General features: G+C 36.4%; 1 protein-coding gene across 4 annotated transcripts in view; it reads right to left on the minus strand.

The window, feature by feature from the left end:
• The window catches only part of DNAH7 (dynein axonemal heavy chain 7), a 224646-nt gene extending 203640 nt beyond the window's left edge, over positions 1–21006 (minus strand). For 3 of the 4 annotated variants that reach the window (XM_057503726.1, XM_036927893.2, XM_036927891.2), the window contains exons 1-5: positions 20668–21006; positions 16386–16448; positions 12489–12551; positions 7447–7555; positions 6526–6673 (exon numbers count right to left, since the gene is read on the minus strand). In XM_057503726.1, the coding sequence (XP_057359709.1) occupies positions 6526–6673; positions 7447–7555; positions 12489–12551; positions 16386–16448; positions 20668–20682 (398 nt within the window). In that variant the 5' untranslated portion in view covers positions 20683–21006. Of the gene's footprint in view, positions 1–6525; positions 6674–7446; positions 7556–8023; positions 8146–12488; positions 12552–16385; positions 16451–20667 lie in introns of those variants that run through there. The other variant, XM_036927894.2, reaches the window with a different exon arrangement.
• Positions 21007–24124: the final 3118 nt, after the last annotated feature.

Here is a 24124-nt window from a genome sequence, read left to right on the forward strand (position 1 = left end):
AAAGGAAGCTATCTAAACAAATTTATGCCAGCAAACTAGACAACTTAAATGAAAAGAACACATTCTTAAAAGGCAAAAAAGTACCAAACATGACTAAAGAATAAATAGAAAATCTGAATAGATCTATAGTAGATAAACTAATTGAATTAGCAATTAATAATCTTCCCACAATGCAAAGTTCAGGTCCAGATGGCTTCAGTAATAAATCCTATCAAATAAGTAAGGAAGAAGTAAGACCAGTTTTACACAAACTCATTCAGAAAATTGAGGCAAAAACACTTCCCAACTTATTTCATGAGACCAGCAGTGCCCTCATACCAAAGGCAGGCAAAGATAGCACAAGAAAAGTACAGTCCCCTTCTCCAATAATTAGTGTTGGGAAAACGGGACAGCTACATGCAAGAGAATGACATTGTATTACTATCTAACCCCATACACAAAAGCAAACTCAAAATGAATCAAAGAACTGAATCTAAGACATGAAACCATAAAACTCTTAGGAGAAAAAGTAAACAAAAATCTCTTAAACATAAGCAGGAGCAATTTTTTCCTATACACATCTTCCTGGGCAAGGGAAACACAATAAAAAATGAACAAGTGGGACTACATCAAACTAAAAAGCTTCTGTACAGCAAAGGACATCATTAGCAGGAAAAAAAAGGCAACTTACAGTACGAGAGAATATATTTGTAAACAATTTATCCAATAAGGGGTTAACATCCAAAAATATATAAAGAACACCTAAAATTCAACACCAAAAATGCAAATAACCTGTTTTAAATAATGGGCAGGGGACATGAATGGACATTTCTCTAAATGAGAAACAAAGATGGCCAATAGGCACATGAAAAGATGCTCCACATTGCTAATAATCAGGGCAAAGCAAATCAAGACCACAGTGAGACATCACCTCACATCAGTCAGAATGGCCACTATCCAAAAGACAAGAAATAATGAGTATTGGCAAGGATTTGGAAAAGAGGGACCTCCCGAAACTATTGGTGAGAATGTAAATTGGGCCACTGTGGAAAGCAGTATGGAGGTTCCTCAAAAAACTAAAAATAGAAATACCATACAACACAGTAACTGCACTTCTAGGAATTTACCTGAAGAAATCAAAATCCCTGATTCAAAAAATATATGCACCCTATGTTTTATTGCCTTATTTACAACAGCCAAGTTACAGAAGCAACCTAAGCATCCACTAATAGATGAATGGTTAAAGAAGATATGGAACATATACACAATGGAATATTATTCAGCCATAAAAAGGAAAGATATCCTGCCATTTGCAACAATATGGATGGACCTAGAGGGTATTATGCTAAGTGAAATAAGTCAGGCAGAGAAACAAAATACCATATGATTTCACTCATTTTTGGACTAGAAAACAAAACAAAACAAAACGAACAAAATAGCAGTAGACTCATAGACACTGAGAAGTGACTGGTGGTTACCATGGGGAGGGTGGAGGGAGTGGAAAGGATGAGGGGGATAAAGGAGCACAAAAATTCTCAATCAGAATATAACTTGGTCATGGGGATAGTAGTACAACATGGAGAATATAGCCAATTATTCTGTAACATTTTCCTACATTGACAGATAGTAACTGCACTACTGAGGTTAAGAACTTAATAATATGGGTAACTGTTGAACCACTGTGTTGTATATTTGCAACCAATATAAGATTGTATATCAATGATACTTCAAAAAAATTTTGATAGGGGAAAAAGTACAGTCCCCTATCATTAATATAGACTTGAAAATCTTTAACAAAATATTATCAAATCAATTCCAGAAACATGCAAAAAGGATTATACATAAGGACTAAGTGAGAGGATGCAAGGTTTCTTAACATATGAAAAGCAATTAGTGTAGTATATGCCATATTAACAAAATAAAGGACAAAAAAACAAATGATCATCTCAATGGACATTGAAAAAACATTTGACAAAAATCCAGTGCTCATTTCTGATAAAACCTCTCAACAAACTAGAAAGAAAAAGAGAACTTTCTTAATCTGATAAAAGGTATTTTAAAAACCTACAACTGACATTCCACATAAATGTGAAGCACGTAATGCTTTTCTCCTAAGACTGGGGATTCTATTCACCAATTCTATCTAACAATATATTGAAGGACCTAACAAGTGCAAAATGAAAAGAGAGAGAAATGAAAGGCATCTGGATTGGAAATGAAAAAGTAAAACTATCTGTTTGCAGACCACATGATAATATACATAAGCAATTAAAGGAATCTGTTTAAAAACTCTAGAACTAGTAAGCAAATTTAGTAAGATCTTAGGATGTAAAATCAATAAGCAAAAGTCAATTAACGTTTCTATATACTAGCAAAGAACAATCAGAAAATGAAATTAAATAATTCCATTCATTTCAAAAAACACTTGGGAATAAATTTTTAAAAAGAGGTACAAGAATTGTACATTAAAAATACAAGACACTGCTGAGATCAATTAAAGATCTAAATAAATGGAGAGAAATAACATGTTCATGGACTGGAATACTCAATATTATTGAAGTGGCAGTTCTCCCAAAATTGATCTATAGATTCAGTTCAATGCCTACTAAACCCCTATATAGGCCTTTTTTTTTTGGCTTATACTGACAAGCTGATCTTAAAATGTACATGGAAATGGAAAAGACCTAGAAAAGCCAAAACAATTTTGAAAAAGGATAAATTCTGTGGACTTAAAACCACCTGATTTCAAAACTTAATATAAAACTAGTGTGATCAAGACAGCATGGTAGTGGTATAAAGTCAGACATACAGATCAATGTAACAGAAATAGTACCCCATATATGGCTAAATGATTTTCAACAAATGTACCAAGGTTATTCAATGGAATAATGTTTTCAACAAATGGAGCTAAAACATTTGGATGTCCAAAGGCAAAAAAACTGAACCTCAATCTTTACCTAACATCATACACATTGAAATAAGCCATGCCCACAGATCTAAGAGCTATAACTTATAAAGCTTCTAAGGAAAAATAGGAGAAAATCTTTATGATCTTGTGATAGGATAATATTCTTAGATGACTCCAAAAGCATGAACAATAGAAAAAAATTGATAAATTGAGCTTCATCAAAATTTAAAACGTCTACTTTTCAAAAAATACTATTAAGAAAATGGAAAGATAAACCACAGACTGGGAGAAAATATTTGTAAAAGATATATCTGATGAAGAACTTGCATAGAAAATATATAAAAAACCCATACAATGCAATAAAAAGAAGACAGACAACCCAATTTTAAAAATGCCAAAAGATTTAAATAGATTTTTCACCAAAGAAGTTATATGAATGTCAAGCAACCACAGGAAAAGATGCCCATTATCTATCATTAGTCATTAGCGGCATACAATTTAAAGCCATAATGAGATACAAGATATCTACTAGCATGGCTAGAATGGTTAAACAGAACAAAACAAAGAATGGGCAAGGATATGAAAAAACTAGAAACTTCTTTATATGTTGCTAATGGGATTATAAAATAAAGGAGGTAAGAACATTTCCCAACTCATTTTATGAGACTATAGTGCCCTGATACTGAAGCCAGACATTACAGGTTAAGTACAGACACAAATCACCTGGGAAAGTTTAGCAATATCTTAAAAAGTTAAGCATATATCCCTACTGTACAACCCAGCATTTCTACACCTTGGCATCTAACCCAGGGGAAATGAAAGCATAGGTCCACAAAAAGACTTGCACACAAATGTTCACTGCGGCATCATTCAGAATAATGAAAGAAGAAATATTAAACCAGAAATAAAATGAATGGATTTCAAATATATACATACTGTATGATTCCATTTATATGAAATTTTGGAGATAAAACTGTAGAGACAGAAAGCAGATCAGTGATTGCCTAGGGCAACCAGTGGTGGGGAGAAGTAACTGAAATGGGCATAAGGGTGCCTTTGTGGATGGTGGAAGTACTCTAAAACTGGATTTTGGTGAAGGTTGTGCAACTATAGAAATTTACTCAAATTCATTCAACTATACATTTAACATGGACGAATTTAATGGTCTGCAAATGATAGTCAAATAAATCTACTTTTTTAAGCCTATCTGGAAGGTTTTCAAAATGAAAAGGAAAGACAAGCTAACAGAGTACAAATACAGACTGCAAACCAAACCAAGTAAAGACTAATAAAGCTACATAGGCTTCTCACCAACAATAATAAATGCTATAGCGGCTATAGTTGATATACTGCAATTTTGCTGAAGTTATTGTATAATAGAAATTAGAGAGTAGAACTTAAGCATTCTTATAAAAAAAAGATAAAGATATAAGGTGACAGATGTGTTAATTAACTTGATTGTAGAAATCCTTTCACAATGTATAAGTATATTAAATCATCACATTGTACATGTTAAATATATTATAATTTTATTTCTCAATTATACCTTAAAAAAGCTGGGGGAAAAATTAAATGCTAAAGAATAGTGGTTAATATTTTTCAATCTAATGTTTTCCAGATGTAGAGGGGGCAAGTCACTATTATCATTTAATTCTGTAGTCAGTTTAATAATTTATTCAAGGGTAAAGGTGAAATAGAGATCTTTATAGAGATGAAAGTCTGAAGTTGAATCCCCATAGACCCTCCACAGATTGAAAGAACCACTCTCTACCCTCTACAGCTTGAAAGAACTATAAAGGGATGAACTTCAGCAAAAATGAAAATGAACCCAGAAGTTTTATAAGAAATTTGAAAACATGTTCATAAATCTAAGTGTTAACTAAAAAAAAAGAATATGGAGAATTTAAGGAGTTTGTGGAACTAAAATATTATAGAAATATTTGTAGAAATAAATAGTCACATGGAAAATGCAAGGGAAAGTTCAGAGCTAAGTTAAAACATTCCAGTGTCCTTTTGTATTATTCAGGAGGAAGACAGATAGAATGAATTTTAAACTTTAAAAAATATAAATTACAATATATGGTTTTAATGTTAGGGGAACCTCTAAGAGAATAGAAATATAGTTGATAGCTTTTGAGCCAATAGGAATGAAGGGGGAAGAGAGAAAATTCAGTTCAATAGAAAGCAGGAAAAAAATAGGCAAAGATAACATATAGTAAATAGAAAATACAAACCAAATTGGTGGAAGTTAAGCCCACATATATAAGAAATATCAATAACTATAAGTGATGTTAAACAAGCCATTAAAGTACAGAAACTCTAAGACTGAATTTCAGTAAGTCCATCCATATCCTGTTTATAAAAGGCATAACTAAAGAAAGACATAAAATGATTAAAAAGAAACTTATTTCTTACAATAGAGCAGCAAAGATTGTATGAAAAACCTCTCAACACCATTCTATAAATACTGGATTGTATAGCTAATCTCACGAGAGAGAAAGGAAATATACAAGAAAGAAAAAAAAAGAATGGCAGGGCAGAGAAATGAGCAAAAACTATGGCTGCCCTTGTGGGTGCAGGGCCCCTGGACTCTAATGCCCAGTGGGTCAGAAGATGATTCCATAGACAGAGTGAAATGGGATTTCAAACTGAGACTACTGTGTGGAGCTGAAAGATGGGCTCTATCCTCAACCAGAGAAGGACTAGAAATGGCAGGCATAGGGCATTGTATCAAGAAAGATCACTCTTGACAAGGACACCAGGCAGAGAAAAAGTTGCTTCTAAGAACTGGTAGCCAGAGGCCTATCCACCTTTGGTTTGGGGTGTTGATTTTACAGTTTATGGGATCTTAGAATGCCTCATCCACAAAAGCAATATAAGGGGGCCAAGCTAGTAATACTCTACTGGTGCCTGGCAAAGCAAACTCCAAACCACTCTAGTGGACACACCCACCCACCATCCAGCTGCACAGGACTGGCACAAAACCCCCTTGTCCTTTATAAGCACACAGTAGTCACCATCCTCCCATCAAAGCCAGCCATCCGGCCACTAAAGTGCCACATGGGGACAGTAAACAGGGTTCTGTGGGTGAGCTACATACTGCAATGTGTCACAAAATTCATTTGTTTTCAAATGGCTGTCTGCTTGCCTTGAGAGTCATAATGAAAAAGAGGGTACTGAGAAAATAAGCAAGAAGAACATGCCCTGCCTATGCCTGCACTGCTCTCCATAAATAGATCTAAAACTCAGACGAGGCAAGCCCTGGGCCTGCTCACGCTGACCACTGCACCCCAACTCCCTTTTCTACACGAGGAGACCCACAATCCCAGAGAAGCCACCACATCATCTGGACAGAGGAGATGAGATGGGGGAAAAAAATCTGTCCCGTATCTTCCACCAGCCACATGGCTACAACCAGAACTCCCAGATGAACTCTCAGCCAACATCAAATATTAACATGGGTTCCTTTTCTGCTCATGATATCTAGAAGTGGGAAACAATAGGGTTAAGCTCAACCTCTCATTTTATTTTTTCCAACAAGGTTTTGGGGCATCCTTAGAGATGCACAGAACTCTTACATATTTAGATAAAAAGTTCCCAGTAACTAGAATACTCAGTGGTTAGCTTATAGAACTTACATAATGAAATTAACAAGAGTGCTTCTGAAGTTTTCTCGTTCTTTATGTGGAGATTTGCTCTTTGATTTGGAAGTAGATGGTCCAGCATAACTGTCATCAACTTGGTCTAGTAATTTGCCCTTTTTTCCAATGTGTTCCATGTATTTAGCTTGAATTTAAAAAATAAAAAAGCACAAGTTAACAATCTAAAAAGCAAGCTAAAACATTTAAGTGGTTAAATAATAAGCTAAAGCATACTTGAAGAAAAAACTACATGCTTTAAGTTCTCAAGTAAACTACGAGTATAATTAATTTTCTTCCACTATCAGGAAGTGAAACTACTCTTGTTTTATGTCATCATAATAGAAATCTCTGACTATTTCAAGAATATTCAATTAATAAGTTTAATTTTATATTTTGAGTAATAGGCCAATAAACTCAAAGTTTCAATTGTATTTGCATGGAACCTTCTTCAAATGAACAAGATGAAAGTTATCATAAAAACAGAATACAAAACTATTTCAGAAAATTTAAAGAACCATGATTTAAAAAATATTAAAATCCAATGTAATCAATCTGATGACTCAAAATAATAAAAAAATATTAAAATGACTAATTTGGAAGTAATGTTTACAACTTATTAAAATCTCTCTTAGAAAACTTCTTAGACTTCGATGTAGAGGCAAATTCTATTACAATAAATCAAAGTTTTATTATATACATTCCAGTTCCTAAAACTTCAGATTTACAATATTTGTAGCAGCCTAAAATAATTAAGAAATAGAATCAATTATTTTCTGAAGGAAAACATTTGATATAAATTTTTCTTCTTGATATAAATGTCATTTTGGTTTTATAGTGTCACTGCTCTATTAAATAAATGTTGTGTGACTTTTTTTCCTCTACAAAATTTCCTTAAATCTAAGAATATTAAATTCTTACCATTTGACTGTTCATTTTTAATACTAAACTGTTGAGGAATATCACTGTCCTGCTTTATACTCAGTTGGAATGATGGAGCTGCCTGCTGCCACTGCGGCTTTGTACTCACCTGAAATATGAAATTTAAGCAGCATTAATAAAATAAAGCAAGATCATATAAAAAACTTTTTTCATGAAATGCATGAGTATTTATAAACACAGACATTTTAAACAAATTAGGACATCTGGGAAGGAGACACAAGGCAACAGCAAATCTTATTCAAGCCCATGAAAGGCTGTGGTATATGCATTTGGAAGGCATTACACAAGTTCTGCTGCTGGTCTGATGTGGGCATCTGTTACCTAACACTGGGGTGTTCATGCCAGAGTCTACTCATACCAGCTATTGACAAGAGATTTTTAACCCTCCATTTTAATGAGAGGCATTCTCTGCTGGTCTTCAATAGTAATGAGTTCCTCTCATTCCAGCTCCAAAAGATCTTCCTTTTCTCATGACTTTAAGCATCTCTGGATTACTCTGGCAACTCATAAATTTAATCCATCCTTTAAGGCAGGGTTCATAAAATCTTATACTTACACAATTTGGGCAGGTATCATAAAAAAGGGAAAAAGGCTAGTGATGATAGCTAATGGTACTCAGCTTCAGTGCTGGGAACAGTGGAGCATGGTGGGGACTGCGGAAAACAGGAACACCTAGGTCTTCCAAAAAGGCAACAACGAATTAGCTGGAGTCAATTATTGCAATGCCAGAACATGGAGCCACTGTTGCTGAAACCACTGATTCCTCAATAAACCCAGACGTGTGGATTTCAAAGTAAAATGTAGATTTTTTTAATGCTAATAGAGACTGTGTTTTCCTTTCAGATCCAGACCAACTTGATAGCCCATCTTTGTATTGGCTTCTCCTTTTAGTTTTACTCCCTCCAATCCCCTACTCCTGCTTCCAAATGAACTACCTGTACACAAATTTTTACTTCAAGGCCTTCTTTCACAGGAAAGTAGGCTAAGACCACTTTAAAGCAATGCCTTTCCATCATTCTGTCTGCCCTTCCACTCTTCCACTCTTATTTTGCTCCATAACGAATTTAAATTCGTGGGAGTACTATGAGTAGGAAGTGCAAAAAGGGTGAGAATCAGGTCACCAGCTCACAGAGACTGGGGGCCACCAGTATTGGGTCACCCTGATTTCAACTAAGGATCACTTTCAGAAGCACCAAGGTCTTTAAAGAAAATCATTCAGGGTCTTAACAACTGCCAGAAAACTTTATGCAAATGCAAAACTTAATATTCAAATGAAAATACTTTGTTATTTTTAAATTAATGGACTAAAAAAACTTCAAATATTATTTCCCTTAAAACACATAAAACTATGCATGGGGGGGTAGGAGAAAAGGGAGGGCTGTACAACACAGAGAAGGCAAGTAGTGATTCTACAACATTTTGCTATGCTGATGGACAGTGACTGTAAAGGGGTTTATAGGGGAGACCTGGTATAGGGGAGAGCCTAGTAAACATAATATTCGTCATGTAAGTGTAGATTAGTGATAGCAAAAAAAAAAAAAAAAAAAAAAGGCAGTTCCTGTGTGGTAACCTCCAACGAGTTCTACACAAGGGTATAAAGGGCATATAAAAGTGTAGGCAAAGGGTCTGTTTGTGTTTACACAGAGGATCAAAGCCTAATTCGGCTACCCCGAAAATGAACTAAGATACGATATGAAAAAGAACTTCCAACATCTGCACTCTCTGGAAGACTCATGCCAGAAGATGATCATCAAAAAACCCCAACAAAGATCCACGCACTGCTACAGCTGTAGATGCACTCATCCCACCAGTTCCTGGACTTGCCATGGGAATGAGGAAGGAGATATCTAAGCTGGCCTGTGCATACAGTAAAACAACAAAATTGGACTGGATCTATACTGTTGGAACTCAACCAAGAATTTGGAGAAGTGCAAATTGTAGCGCTCCAAAGTCTTACAACTACAAACTATTTATTGTTAAAAGAACATATGGCATGTGAACAGTCCCCAGGAATGGGTTGTTTTAATTTGTCTGATTTCTCTCAGACTGTTCAAGTTCATTTGGACAATATCCACCATATCATAGATAAGTTTTCACAAATGCCTAAGGTGCCTAACTGGTTTTCTTGGTTTCACTGCAGATGGCTGGTAATTACAGATATGCCTTGGTTATGTAACTATACTCCTATTATGTTAATGTGTGTGTGCAATTTAAGTAGTAGCTTAAAACCTATACATGCTGAAGTTACTCTACAAGAAGATATATCAAAGAAATAATCAATCTTCCCATGTTTTCTTCCGCCTGCTACTTCTATAGCTTTTCTTCTTCCTTCCTAATTACAACCCTTAAATAGAATTCGTGCCTCATATCAAATTTACCGAGTATCATAATTCTTCCAAGTGGTAAAGATACCTCAAGACAAATGCTGGGCATAGAAGCCACAGGGCATAAATATGCAAAGAAGTAAAAAGCTAACTTTTTCAAACAATAAGGCTTCTCTCTCACTTACCAACTTCACATTTCCCTGTATGGCCCCGGAAGATGACTGGTTAGCCAGAGACGGGTAAGATTCCTCAAAGGAGGAACAACCTAAGACAGGCACAGTCGCAGGGGGGCCATCAGGTGAGAAATTGGGGATCAACAGAGGTGAGGCTTAGAACCTCACCCCCCCGTTCTGAGAGAAATCTTCTGCATACGTGGATGTTTTATTGCCCTTGTCTAGCTTGGATTAACACATAGTCTACAGGCACACACCTGATCATCTACATGTGCTCTCTTACAACACTAAACTATGTTTTCTACCTTTATCTTGTATCTACCTACCACTTCAGCATTTTATTAAAAATAATAATAATAAAGAGAGAAATGTGGTATCCACATATAAATCAAGTATAAAAACCAAATGAGTATTCATATTTGAACTGACTGTTTATAGTTCATAATGCATGAGCAAAACCGAAAGTTTCTGTGATGACTGCCCTTGTACTGTTCACTATGTAACTTACTCATTATGTAAGAATTTGTTCTACATGTAAAAACTTGTTTGTTATGCCTCAGAAGATTGGAGACTGACAAAAATTAGGCTTGGGGTGGAATAATGATTGTGCATTGAGCATTGACTCCCCTATACAGAATTTTATTGTCGTTAACAACCATTTGATCAATAAATATGAGAGATGCCCTCACAAAAAAAAAAAAAAAAAAAAAAAAAAAGGACAGACTTCCAATGGTAAAATAAATTAGTAACCAGGATGTAATGTATAGCATAAGGAATATAGTCAAGATATTGTAACAGCTTGGTAGGGTGATAGCTGGAACCTAGAATTATGTATATAAATGTTCTACCACTGTGTTGTACACTTGAAACTCATGTAATGTAATACTGTGTGTCAACTACCCTTCAAAAAAAAAAAAAAAAAAAAAACCACATAAAACTAAAACAATACTGAAAAAAATTTTTTAAATGGCCAAATATTAACATAAAATCAGGTTTAAATTAGCCAACAAAAATATTTTTAGATTTATATGCCACTAGCAGGAAAGGATTATTATTCAGCTCAGCCTCTGAATATTATATAAGGAAATTAATATTTTTTTAAATATTTATAATCCTACATTTCTAGCTTAGGTTTATATTTCTAAACCTACCTACTGACAAGACACAACAAACTAAGAGCAATTTTTACTTATTCCAGTTTCAAAATTTCTTCAATTTTTAAAGAGAAAATAAAATGTCATTTCCATTTCCGGTCTTGTCTTTGAAACTAGAAAATTTCAGATAGATTTTGCAGAACTAGGGAAAACATTCCATGGCTCAGTTCTATAGAACTTGGCATGAAAATCTGGTATTACCAGTAAAAACATATTTTTAACTAAAACGTATATTTTGAAATGTTCAAGAAAATTCATCTAAGAATATTAACTCAAGTTTTCTAAATGAAAAATGTCTTCCATTTAAAATTATTAAGAATCTTCTCATATAAAGCAACACAAACTCAATTTTATGCTTTGTCCTCAGCTTTTAAAATACCTTTCAAAAAATGCTTTGGATGAACCTTAAAAACATTACGCCAAGTGAAATAAGCTAGACATCACAGGACATATGTTACATGATTCCACTTAAACGAGATACGGAGAGCAGTCAGACACAGAAACAGGAAGTGGCAGCGCTGGTTGTCATGCGCTACAGATAGAGAGAAGGGGAGCCTATTGTTTTATGGGTACAGATTTTGTTTGGGAAGATGAAGCATTCTGGAGAAGGATGATGGTGATGGTTGCACAACCATGTGGATATACTTAATGCCACTGAACTATGGTTCTGATAAAAATGGTTAAAGTAACTTTTATGTATATTTTAGCACGATTAAAAAATAATAACATTTGCATTGAACTTCTACTTAAGCTCAGCTTCTAGGAGTCATAAGTGCACGACTCAATGGCATTAACCTTAACATAATTTCTAGATGGTAAAATTTATTACAGTAAGGTTTATTTACCTAGCCCTTACCAACTGAAAATGTCTTCTAACTGCCTCTTCCACAGGACAATAATCTATAATCATAATAATTTTAAAAAAGAATACCAAGATCTGAGGAATCTTTTGTGGCATAGCATTTCAGGGCTGGAAGATGCATCTCAAAGAAAACGGCTCATTTTCTAACTCAGAGACAGGCTCAGAAAGGTTAAGCGACCCTCTTAGAAGACAGAGCCTTTAGTGATAAAGCTGTAACCCAGGATCTTATTACCTAACACTGATATACTTTCTGCTAGTGGCATCTTGGAAATTTTTGCATCCAGAATATCCAAATAGTCTGTACATACTAGGATATTATAACCTAAAGTTAACTTTATTAAAATAGCTAGTTTTCTAATATGTGTACCTCATAGAATTTCTCTATCAGATAATAATCAAATGGAACACAAACTTTAAAATCAGGAATTCAGTTATTATTCACAAGTTTGAAAACCAATGAACATTTCTAAAAGTGCAAGAATCCAATGAGCCTATAGAGGTGGATTACCATAGCCAGTCGTGGTAAAACTCTCTCGGGTACCTTGGGTTTTTCTTCGCTCACTGATTTATCCTGCATGAAAATATGGGGAAAAACCTGTTAACTATGTTAAGTCAATTCACACAACCAAATTTTATAGAGGGTCTACTATAAAGTACAGATTATCCAAAATATTCAAAGACATGCTCTACTATTTTTTAATTTCTCAATGTTTGCCTTAGAATTGCTTCTGTGGAGCAAGGGAAAAAAGCGGTACCCAACAATACGTTAGGAAAGTTTAAAAAGTGTGCAAAGCTTTTTAATCCATCATGTCTTCCGGGAATTCATCTGAACCTAGTTAGTGTCCAGGGCTTACTCAGCTCCACCAACCTTCTCTATTGCTAAAATATCATTTTTGTTCTTTTGACAATTAGAGTGGTCCACTTCCTAAGGTGATAATGTATTCAGGTTAATGCACTCTCAGGTTGCCAAACTTTTAGCACAACTTTCAGAGAAAAGTGCCGCTATCTCCTTTGAGCAGGGAATAATTCTATGTAGGATTTCATCTACACAAGAGAGAGCACTGTTGTGGATGATCGTTTGATTTATAAAACAGGTAACAGGAGCTGTGCTTTGGCCACTTATCAATCTACTGCCTCTCAGGTCAAATCTATGCTCTTTGCTCCCCTTTGTGATTCTCCAACAGGACTCTGTAACATTTCTCCAGCAGGCACAATGTTGTAGAGGGCTCAGAGGCGACTTTTCTCCCTGGTTCCAGGGCTTTTCCTCCTTCCCATGGTGTGGCTGCCAGCAGTCAGCATCCTTGCCATGGACACTTTCCCAGCCTGTGGTGTGTGGCTTACCCAGCGGCAGACATCCTCTAGCAGGTTTCACCAGCATCCCTATGAGCATCTTTCCAGAAAGTTCCCCTTACATCAGAAGGAGATGGTCTTTTACCCTTCTCAGCAACCCAGCCGGTGGATTTCTCACCACTCAGCCCAGGCCTGCAGCAGGCAGGAGGAAATAGTTGCTCAGACACAGAACTCCCAAGAGACGGGACCCAAAGAGGACAACACCAAGACACATAATTAAAATGGCAAAGATCAAGGACAAGGACAGAGTATTAAAGGCAGCCAGAGAGAGAAAAAACGTCACCTACAAAGGAAAACCCATCAGGCTATCATCAGACTTCTCATACACATACACTGCTTACTACAACCGGGTCTGTTTTCTATAGTTCCCAGTGGCCCACAGGATATGAAGGGAAACACAGGCCAATATTTTTGGGATAAAAGGCTTAAAAGTGTTCCCAGAGTGGAAGGCTTCCCTCTGGGTAGACAGTGTGTGGCAAAGGCCTGGAAAGAATGCAGTTGTAGAGGATAAGGAGGAAAGGTTCTGGGATATATGGTCCAAATGCCCTGGAATTTTCACACCAGGATACAGAGGCAATTCAAATGAGGTCTATTGTATTGGAGCCATGACAAATGTAGAAAACACCTTGATCAACCCCAGTTTGCTACACAAAACCACATACACCTGACTTCTTAGGATCTCGGCACTACCCATTCTGCATGCTGAGCTATCACCCCGAGTCTCATCAGCACACTGGGTGGAGAAGGGAAGCAAGGGCCTTAGTGTTTCCATCTTATACTGCAGTGCAAAATATCTGTCTCATAGACGTTCTAGTTAATAGTGGTTCTCAGCTAACCAAGAAGAGCAACTGCAAGTTACACATAAACCAGAATATCATCTAGCCAAGTAACGTTCTTCAGCAATGACTTAAGCCTATGCCATCCTTTCCCTCTGTTTTGGCAATCTGGTGAGGATGCCCCAAGAAACTCCACTGGCTTTTCTATCAGAAAAATCTTGTGCCTCCCACCCTTTCCTATCCTCTTGGGCTCACCTCTGATTCCAGACATGACTGCAGTGGACAGTTCTCTACTGGCTTCAATTCGTGTAGGAATGACAGGGTTTTACCTCAAGAAAATGTCTTTGTTTTCTGCTGAGGGGCTTCTCCAATGCCATTGCCTGGGACTCTCGGGGTACCTGCTGCACACACACCAAGCAGCCAGAAGTGGGTGGCCAAAACATCCTCAGGAGCACCCTCCACCAACGTGGATGACAGCTCAGGAGTAAATGCTGCTCCCTGATCGTCCGCAGGCCCGCGGTCCCAGGAAGCACTCCATAAGCCGCTCAGAAGGCCACGGCAGGCCCACCCAGGCACCTAGGGCGCCAAACAACTTGACGAAACAGCCTCACGTTGACCCCTCCTTCCTAGTTTAAGTCTCCTGGCCTCTCACTCCTGCTTCCTGGGATCGCCTCCCAAATGAAGTGCACACAAGTCCTTGTCTCAAGCTCTTCTTTCACAGGAAAACAAACTAAGACAACTTAAAAATCATTGCTTTTCCATCTTTCTGCCTGTCCTTCCACTATTCTACTCTAATCTTGCTCCACAAAGGGTCTGAGATTCGTGGGAGTACTATGAGTGAGGAGTGCACAAAGGGTGAGAATCAGGTCACCAGCTCACAGAGACTGGGGGCCACCGGGGCTGGGTCACCCCTGCTTTCAGCTACAGGGATCCCTTCAGAATCATGAAAGGCTTTAAAAAAAATCTCTTTAGGTCTTAACTACTGCTGGAAAATTTTATACAAATGCAAACCTTAATGTTCAAATAAAAACTTTTTTTAATTCAAAGGATTACTTTTTAAAATATCTCTTAAAATATGATTTATCTTAAAAGACATAAAACCCAAAGGATTTGGAAGAAAAATCCAAAGACCTCTGCTGCTTATAATGTGAACACAATATAAGGTTTAAATTAGGCAAGAAAAGCATTTTAGACAATTATATGCCTCACTGGCTAGAAAAGATTATTTGTCTCAGCCATGGGATATTTATTCCATAAGTCAGTTTCAATTTTGCTGATATTTCTAAGCCTATATATTAGTGACATAAAAAAAACTAATGGTGATTTTTTCTCAGTTTTAAAATTTGCATAAATTTTAAAGGGAAAATAAAGTTTATATTGTATTTCAGTTATTTGTCTTTTAAACTGGAAAATATTTGCAGAACTAAAAAAAAGCCATGATTTTATTTTGTAGAACAGAGTGTGATAATGTTGGCATTATCGATACATACAGGTTCATAATTAAAACATATATTTTGAAATGTTCAGGAACATTCACGTAAAAATTTTCATTTGATATGTTTTTAAGCAGAAAGAATCATTTCAAAGTATTAGGAATCTTTTCTGTTTGAAACAATCCAGATTCCATTTTATAGTTCATTCGGAACGTTTAAAATATATTTTAAAACAAGTAATATTTGCATTCAATCTCCAGTCAAACTCAACTTCTAGGAATTACAAGGGTATAACTTAGTGGCATTAAACTCAACATAATAACCAGAAAGTAAATTGTATTGCAGTAACTTTTCCAGAATTTTACCAACTGAAAATATCTATTAACTACCTCTTCCATAAGACAATGATAAAGTCAAAATAATGAAAAAGGGTGGAAAAGTCTAAGAAATCTTTTGAATTACATTTTAGCATTTTAATGAGGTACCCTCCATAAATCAAACCAACTCTTCTAATTTTCAGACTCAGAAACTGGGGTTCAGAGAGATAAGTGACTCCCCAATAGCTATTAGTAACAAATCTGTATCCAAAGCCCTCATTTCCTGACTCTAAAGCTGATTCTGTTTGCCCTTTGCAATTCTTTAATTCAGAATACTCAAATAATCTGTACATACTAGGTAATTATAGCTCGTAGTTCCTTTATTATTTTTCCTAAAATGCATACCTCATAGAAGTTCTCCTTCAGAAAAGGAGCACAGAATTTAAAATCAGAAATTCAGTAACTTGTTTGCAAGTTTAAAATAATTATTATAAAATGAATAAAGTATGCAGACAGATTTGTAAATTACCATAGATAACTGTGGTAAAAATCTTACTGATGTCTTGGATTTTTCTTTGCTGGCTGATTTATCCTGCACGAAAAATATGAAAAACAGCACTGTTTACACTGTTAATGCTAAAATTGATTCATTCAACCACATTGTACAGTGTTTAATATAGAGTAAAGCACATTTTATCCAAAATATTCTAAAACATACTCTGCAGATGGTATGATACCATGCACAGAAAATCATATGAAATTCACAAAAAATTATTAGAGCTAATGAAGAGTTCAGCAAGGTTGCAGGATACAAGATCAATGCACAATAAAACTCCATTTCTAGATACTGGCAATGAATTATCCAAAACTGAAAGTAAGAAACAAAACCATTATGACAACATCAAGAAGGATAAAATTATTTAACAAAAGAATTCAACACAAAATGTAAGACTGTACAATGAAAGTTATAAAACCTTATTGAAGGACATTAAAATAGACCTTTACATGTGGAAACATATCACATGTTCATGGACTGGAAGATCAGTATTGTTAAGATGCAATACTGGCCCTTTCAAGTATCTACAGATACAGCATACTCCCTGTCAAAAGCCCAGCTGCTTTTTTGGGTAGATATTAACAAGTTGATCATAAAATTCATATGGAAATGTAAGGCACCCAGAACAGCAAAATATTCGAAAAAGGAGAAAAAAGCAGACTCAAACTTAGAGTTTCACAACTTACTACCACATTATGGTAATGAACACTGCAAAGTATTAAAATGTGGACCAAAAAAATAGAATTGGGAGCTTGCAAGGCCATATATTTACAGGCAATTGATTTTTGACAAGAGTGCCAAAACAATTCAGTGAGGAATTGACCATATCTTCTTTCAGAATTTTATCAGAATTAGTATTCAAAGTTGATTCAGCCCACCTCCCTTCCCCATGGCTAAAACTTCATTTCAGATCCACAATGCATGAACTTTTTGGGATTTTGATAGAAACACACTGAATTCCTAGAATAATTTGAGGAAACTGACATTTTTCTGAATATTAATGCTTCTCTTTCATGAATACATTTCTTTGTTCAGATCCTGGGAGTGTATCCTTCAAAATATTTTATAATATTCTTCATAAGGGTCTTAAACATTTGTTAGACCTATTCTTGGTATAAAGGTTTTGGATGAAGAATGTATCATAGGATCTAAACAACTAATTTACAAACATTTAATCCTACCTGATTTGTAAACAGCGAAGTATCTAAGGATCTTATTTATAATTTCTGTGATGGTTAGTCTTTGCTGGCCCCAGTTAAGTCTCTGTGCTTTTCTTTCTACTCTGTGCTTGAAAGACTGAATTCTATCTCTGGGCTCCCAGGCCTCTGGCTCCTGGTGTGGATTAAGCAATGAGAGGCACCAGGAGGATAGAGAGCAAGGGAAGAGTTTAGCTTCTTTCTTTCCTAGCAGTAACTGGTTCCCATAGTCTGACAGTAGCTGAATTCTTCCAGAGCTCAGGCCCTATCAGGAAGCTACCATTCCAAGGCCCCAGCTCTCATCAGATTCTGAGAATGGTGCTGAATTTCTTTGACCCATCAGACCTAGGAATGTAACAGCTTCCTGTAGTTACTAATCCTTAATGGCCTCCCCATCCTGTTGGCTCTTTCCCTAACCCTTACCCACACCTCTGCAAATGGACTAGTTGTAAATTTTCCTCAATTAAGTCCTTTGAGCATGCCATCTGTTTCCTGTTGGGATCCTAATATCATTTTATAATTTTACATTACCAAAAGTAAAATTGCTAAAGAATCTACTTTCTTAAGTAGTCTGGCTTTGCATTTAGTTTTCATTTTACCGATTTTCAACTACTTGTCTATTAGAAAGGTTAATATAAACCTGAAATGATCAAAATTTAACCACCATTCTGGTCAAATGATAGCATCTATGAATGTGTATGGTTAAATCAATAATCTTATGAAGTTGTCTGGTTAAATCAATAACAACCTCTCAAAATGTAATGGGGTTGATTTAAATATAGTTATCATATGTTTGAGTTACAGTTGGTAAAGCTATTACCATGCTGTTGGCCTCATATCCAACTGTTTTCACTCTCTCCTTTTAAAGCAATGACATCAAGAAGATACGATGAAGGAAAATGGAATGAACATCATATAAACGCAAAGCTACTTGATTTCACAACTGGAAAAAGCACTAGGGTAGAGCCAGGCTGACAGCTTTTTCCCTCCTATCTGCTTGCAATCTGTCGTGGATTTCTGGGGAGCTTTGTGGTCTTTGCATATTTGTATCTTTAAACGCCTGAAATTCCTTCAAAAGGCCTTATTTTATGTTTTAACTAATTTTAAAAATGAAATGAGCAGTTGCAAAAGATTGATTTTTCTTTTAAATACCTAATTTAAGAACTCAGACTACTATTCCTGAAAAATGGCATGTCACCCTCAACCTTCCACTAATGAGATGAATGTGTTAAAATCTCCTTCAGCAAATATGATTTATCACCTGCTCACTTTTTCAAACTAAATATATACATAAGTAAATGTCACATAAAAATGGCATTTCTGAAAATTTAATCCACTCCATTTGTTTTAGGTTAAAATATAAACCTTTCATCCTGTCAAAAGGAAATCTATACTTGAAATGAGCATAAATGAAAACATCAAGAGTTTTAAAGATCGACCAGTGCAGTGAGAGAGGTACCTCTGCTGCTTAAAAAAAAATTATGAAGAAAATGGAAATAATCCTAGATCGGCTGGCTCATGCTCATCCTTTCAAACCCCAATGCCTTGTCAATAATATAGGTTCCTTTAGAGGTGAGGGGAAGGGATGAAGGGTGTCATTTCCAAACATCATTTTTTTAATATAAAGTGAAACTTAAAACTTAACTGCCAGTATGCTTTTAGTGGATGCTTTTTAGTTGTATATTGGTCAACTAGAGGCTTTGAAAAGTAAAACCTGTTCAGAAATACCAAATATAGTACAATGTAAATATAGTACACATGTATTTTAAATTTCAACAATGTAAAGGATGTTTCAAGATCAGGCCAAAGACTGATATGGACATCAAACAAATAAGTTGCTTAATGTATATTGATGATAAGTTTTTTTAAAACACTTTACCATATCACTTGGAAAAAAATCACTAGCTCAGTCTATTAATACAATCGCTCAGCTTTTTAGTTACCTTTATCTCAATTTTTTTTTTGCTTGTTCATTTGTTCTTTTGCTACTAATTATATGGTAAATGAATCAGTGTTTTAGTTCTCAATGTATTACACATTTCAATAAAATGATGAAACCAAATTTCTTTGATCATCTAGGCATTAATTACTTACTTATTTGGTTACTGAATTAGTTTTGTTATTTTCTGTTAGTAATCTACAACCTAATGGATAGGGGAATAAATCACCTTTTAATACTGTTTCCATAATAAATTCAAACCCTACAAAAAATTATGACCATTGAAAAGGAAAGAATTATAGTTTACTGTCAGAACAAAGAATTTTTCCAAATTTAACCAAAATTTGCAGGCTTAAAAGCAGCTATTTTCCATGAAGTACCACAATGCTTAAGGGTCTGATTCAACGGGAGAATTAAGAACTGTTTTCTAGCTAGCCAGAATAAAGACCATGCTTTATACCTCGCCATTCTGTTCTGACATTAAAAAGTTTGACCATTGTTCTGCATTTCTTTTATAGTTGCTCTTAAGTTCAATAAAGAGTTATGAACAGTAGCTACTGTCACATGTATCTTTTATTACATGTCATAGGGATATTTTCTTAAGAAAAAAATCCATTTGCCATTTACCAAATCCTTTTGTGTGGCATGGTATGGTATCTTACTTGAACTTCACAACAATCTTGGGAGGGAAAGTTGTTCTGATTTCACCCTCAGCATAGAAGGGAAAGAAGGCTTAAAGAGAATGTGATTTGCCCAACGTTGCACAGCGAGGAAGGGCTTGGATTCCAAGCCTAAAGTCCAAACGCACCACATCTCGCCCTGAGCATCCCCCACCCAAAAGCACCCACCAGTAGCGCAGTGGGGCTGCGAGGTAAACTCCCGGAGCCCTGACCCGCTGCTGTGTTTGGTTGTTATGACAACATCAAGGACGAACCGTCGGTAAGGAAACATCCACGAGTTTTCAAGGAAAGCGCTCAGGATCCCAAATCATAACCAGAGTAAAGGACACTGTACCCCGCGGGATCACAACTGGGGAGTCCGGAGATCGGGCTTCAGTCACTTTTGAAATAGGAGGGAAGCTTCGCGGCGGGGAAAGCCAGGTGAGGAGCCACCCGCTTACCTGCTCGCTGCTCATGGCGGTGGGGACGCTTGGGCAGCACCCGGGGGATTCTGCACAGCGCCCCTAGGAATCCCTCGGAAGAGAGAAGCACAGTCCGGGACTAGCCTGAGTCCACTCGCTCAGCGCCTGGACTCCCGTCCCGGCCGCGTTGGCTGCTAAGCAACAGGCCGGAGCAAGTTCCATTTCCGGTCCCCTGTAGCTGCCGGCCCGGAGGGCTTTCCTCAGAGGCACTTTTCCGGGCTCGCGGTGGCGCCAGTGAGCCAGAGTGGTGGTAAGCCCGCGCGGTGCGCCTTGAACAGCTGCGCTGGAGGCCATGGGTGCTTCTTTCTGCCTTGCGGAGTGAATTCCCTTTGATTACTGATGGTCACACTTCTGCACCTTCCTTCTAATTTAGCTATGTGTTGCGGACCCTAGCCTTAACCCCTCATTTAACTTTGTGCCTAGAAGTTCTGGGAGGACTAGGGGAATGACGTGGCAAATTTCAATGCTGTTGTTACAAAATTAGGAAAACAAAGCATGCAAAGGCTGGTGCCGGTAAACACCTTCTTTCTATTATCCACGTGCTTCCAACTCCCCTTCTCTTGAGTTCCTCACATACTAGAAAACTACCCCTTGGAAAAATACAAGAAAAAAAAAACCTTCAAGAATTCATTTAAACTCGCATTCCCAGATGGTCATGAAAGGCGCTGTGTAAGCACTAGGCACCTCAGTGTGACCAAGATGACTATCCCTTCAGCCCAGAATGACGGGAGTATTCAAATAAGCAACTTAGAATGGGGTAGAGACAACACGGCAGTGAGAGTCCTCAGGGAGAGCACAGTGCAACCACTAGCTTCTCATGGAGGATGTGGAAGGGATGTGAAAACAGATTTGATGGAAGAACACATGGCCAGACTAACAGTGTTGTAGACAGAAAACAGATTACCTACGAAGTCATGAGACAAGGGTGGATGGCTGTCAACGATGAAAATGGTTCTGAAAGATTGGAGAGGAGATTTGGGTAAAGGGAGTTAGAATCTGGAGATGATGCTGAGCTGAAAAGCAGGTGCTTTGTCTTAAAGGAGTAAATAAACAAGGTTAGGAGTTTAGATTTCAAGGGCAATTGGCCTTTGCTGAAAAGTTTTCTGTTGAGAGAGGACAGGATCCCATCCTAAAATTCATATGGAATGTCAAGGAACCAGGAATTGCCAAAGTATTATTGAAAAAGAATAAAGTTGGAGTACTCATACTTCCTGATTTCAAAACTAGCTACAAAGATACCGTAATCAAAATAGTGTCTTTTCAATAAACTAAACTGGGAAAACTATTCATACACAAAAAATGAAGTGGAACTTTGCCTAATATGACTTTAAAAATTAACTAAAAATAGATCAAAGTCCTAAATGTTACAGCTAAAACTATAAAACTCCTGAGAAAAGAAAAAAAAAACAGGGAAAAAGCTTTATGATATTGTATTTGGCAACAACTTCTTGGGTAAGACACTATTGAAGGAACAACAACAAAATAGACAAACAGGACTTCATCAAAATTTTAAACCTTTGTACATCAAAGAACACTATCAACAGAGTAAAAAGGCAACACACAGAATAGGAGCAAATATTTGCAAATCATGAATCTGGTAAGAGGTAAATATCCAGAATATATATAGAGAGAATTCCTAAAACTCAACAACAGTAAACTCCCTGATTCAAAAAAAGGCAAGAGTCTTGAATAGACATTTTACCAGAGAAGATATGTGCATGGCCAATAGACCTATGAGATGTTCTACATGACTATTAGGGAAATGCAAACCAAAACCATAGTGAGATACCACTTTACATCCATTCGAATGGCTATATTAATAATAAAAAAAGACAATAACAAGTGTTGAAGCTTTGGAAAATCTGGAACACTTATACACTAATGGTGGGAGTGCAAAATGGCACAGCTGCTATGGAAAATACAGTGGCAGTCTCTCACAAAGTAAAAATAGAATTACCGTATGATCCAGCAATTCTACTTCTGGGTATATACCCAAAAGAACCAAAAACAGGGACACAAACATATTTGTACACCCATGTTCAAAGTAGTATCATTCATAACAACCAAAAGATGGAAGCAACCCAAGTGTCCATTGATGGTTGAATGGATAAACTGAATATAATAATACATACAATGGGAATTTTCATAGTATACATACTAGTATTTATTTCTTACAGTTATACAGAAATATAGGAAAATGCTCTAATAGAACAAAATTTTGCATAAGAAGTAAACTCCTAATCCACCTCTCACCTCTCCAGGGCCAACCAGTGTTACTGGGTTCTTTGGCAGATTTCCAGAAATTTTTATATAGAGACATATATATCTTTTATAGTTATACAAATGCTCACGTACTATGCAACCCATTATGTAATTTGCTTTTCCTACTCACAATATAACTCAGAAGTGGTTCCATATTATCTATCTTTTTTAATACTGCATAGTACCCACTACAGATTCCCGGTTTCTTAACCAGTCCATTATTGATGGATACAATGGGAATGTTATTCAGCCTTAGAAAGGAAGGAAATTTTGATATATTACAAAATGGATAAACCATGAAGGCATTACATTAAATGAAATCAGCCGATCAGCCAGTCACAAAAGGACAAATACTGTATGATTCCACTCACAGTAAGGGTACACGAGGCCAAATTTGGAGAGACAGAATGGTGGTTGCCGGGATAGGTTGAGGAATTATTATTTAAAGGGTAGAGACTTTCAGTTTTGCAAGATGAAAAAAGCTGTGGAGATGAATGGTAATGATGGTTGCACAACAATGTGAAGGTACTAAATGCCACTGAATGGTACACTTAAAAAATAGTTAAAATCATAAATTCTATATTCTGTATATTCTATAACAATTATGATAAAAATCTTTTTTTTTTTAAATAGGAAAATTGAAGCCAAAGGAGGAGGAGGAATGACAGGATCATATTTGCATTTTAGAAAGATCATCCTAGTTTCATTATTAGTGGAGAGACAGGAGAAAGGTAAGGATGGAGGCAAGAGGAAGGCCTGTGAGGAGGCTGCCACAACAGCTCCAGTAAGAGATGATGGTGGCTGGTACTGGGCTAATAACAGAGGTAATGCAAGTGGACAGATTCAAGAGATATTTGAGAAGTGGACATTTAGTTGGGAGAAATAAAACTGAGGATCATTTTACTGCTTTGAATGGTTAGGTAGAGGGAGGAGGAAGAGCAGCAAGCTTCAGAGAGAATGTGATGAGTCCTCTGTGGGACCTGGTGACTGTGAATCCCTGTAAGACATGTAAGTGCATATATGACCAGTAGGTATTAACATATTAGTCCGAACTCAAGAGATGATTTCTGAGCTAGGGACATAGGTTTGAGACTTATCAACATATAAATGACATTTGAATCCATGAGCATAAATGAGATGGCTCAGAGTATATAGAGAAAGAGCAGAAGAGAAT

The sequence above is a fragment of the Manis pentadactyla genome, chromosome 6 (genome assembly GCF_030020395.1).
Source record: "Manis pentadactyla isolate mManPen7 chromosome 6, mManPen7.hap1, whole genome shotgun sequence".
Lineage (NCBI taxonomy): Eukaryota > Metazoa > Chordata > Mammalia > Pholidota > Manidae > Manis > Manis pentadactyla.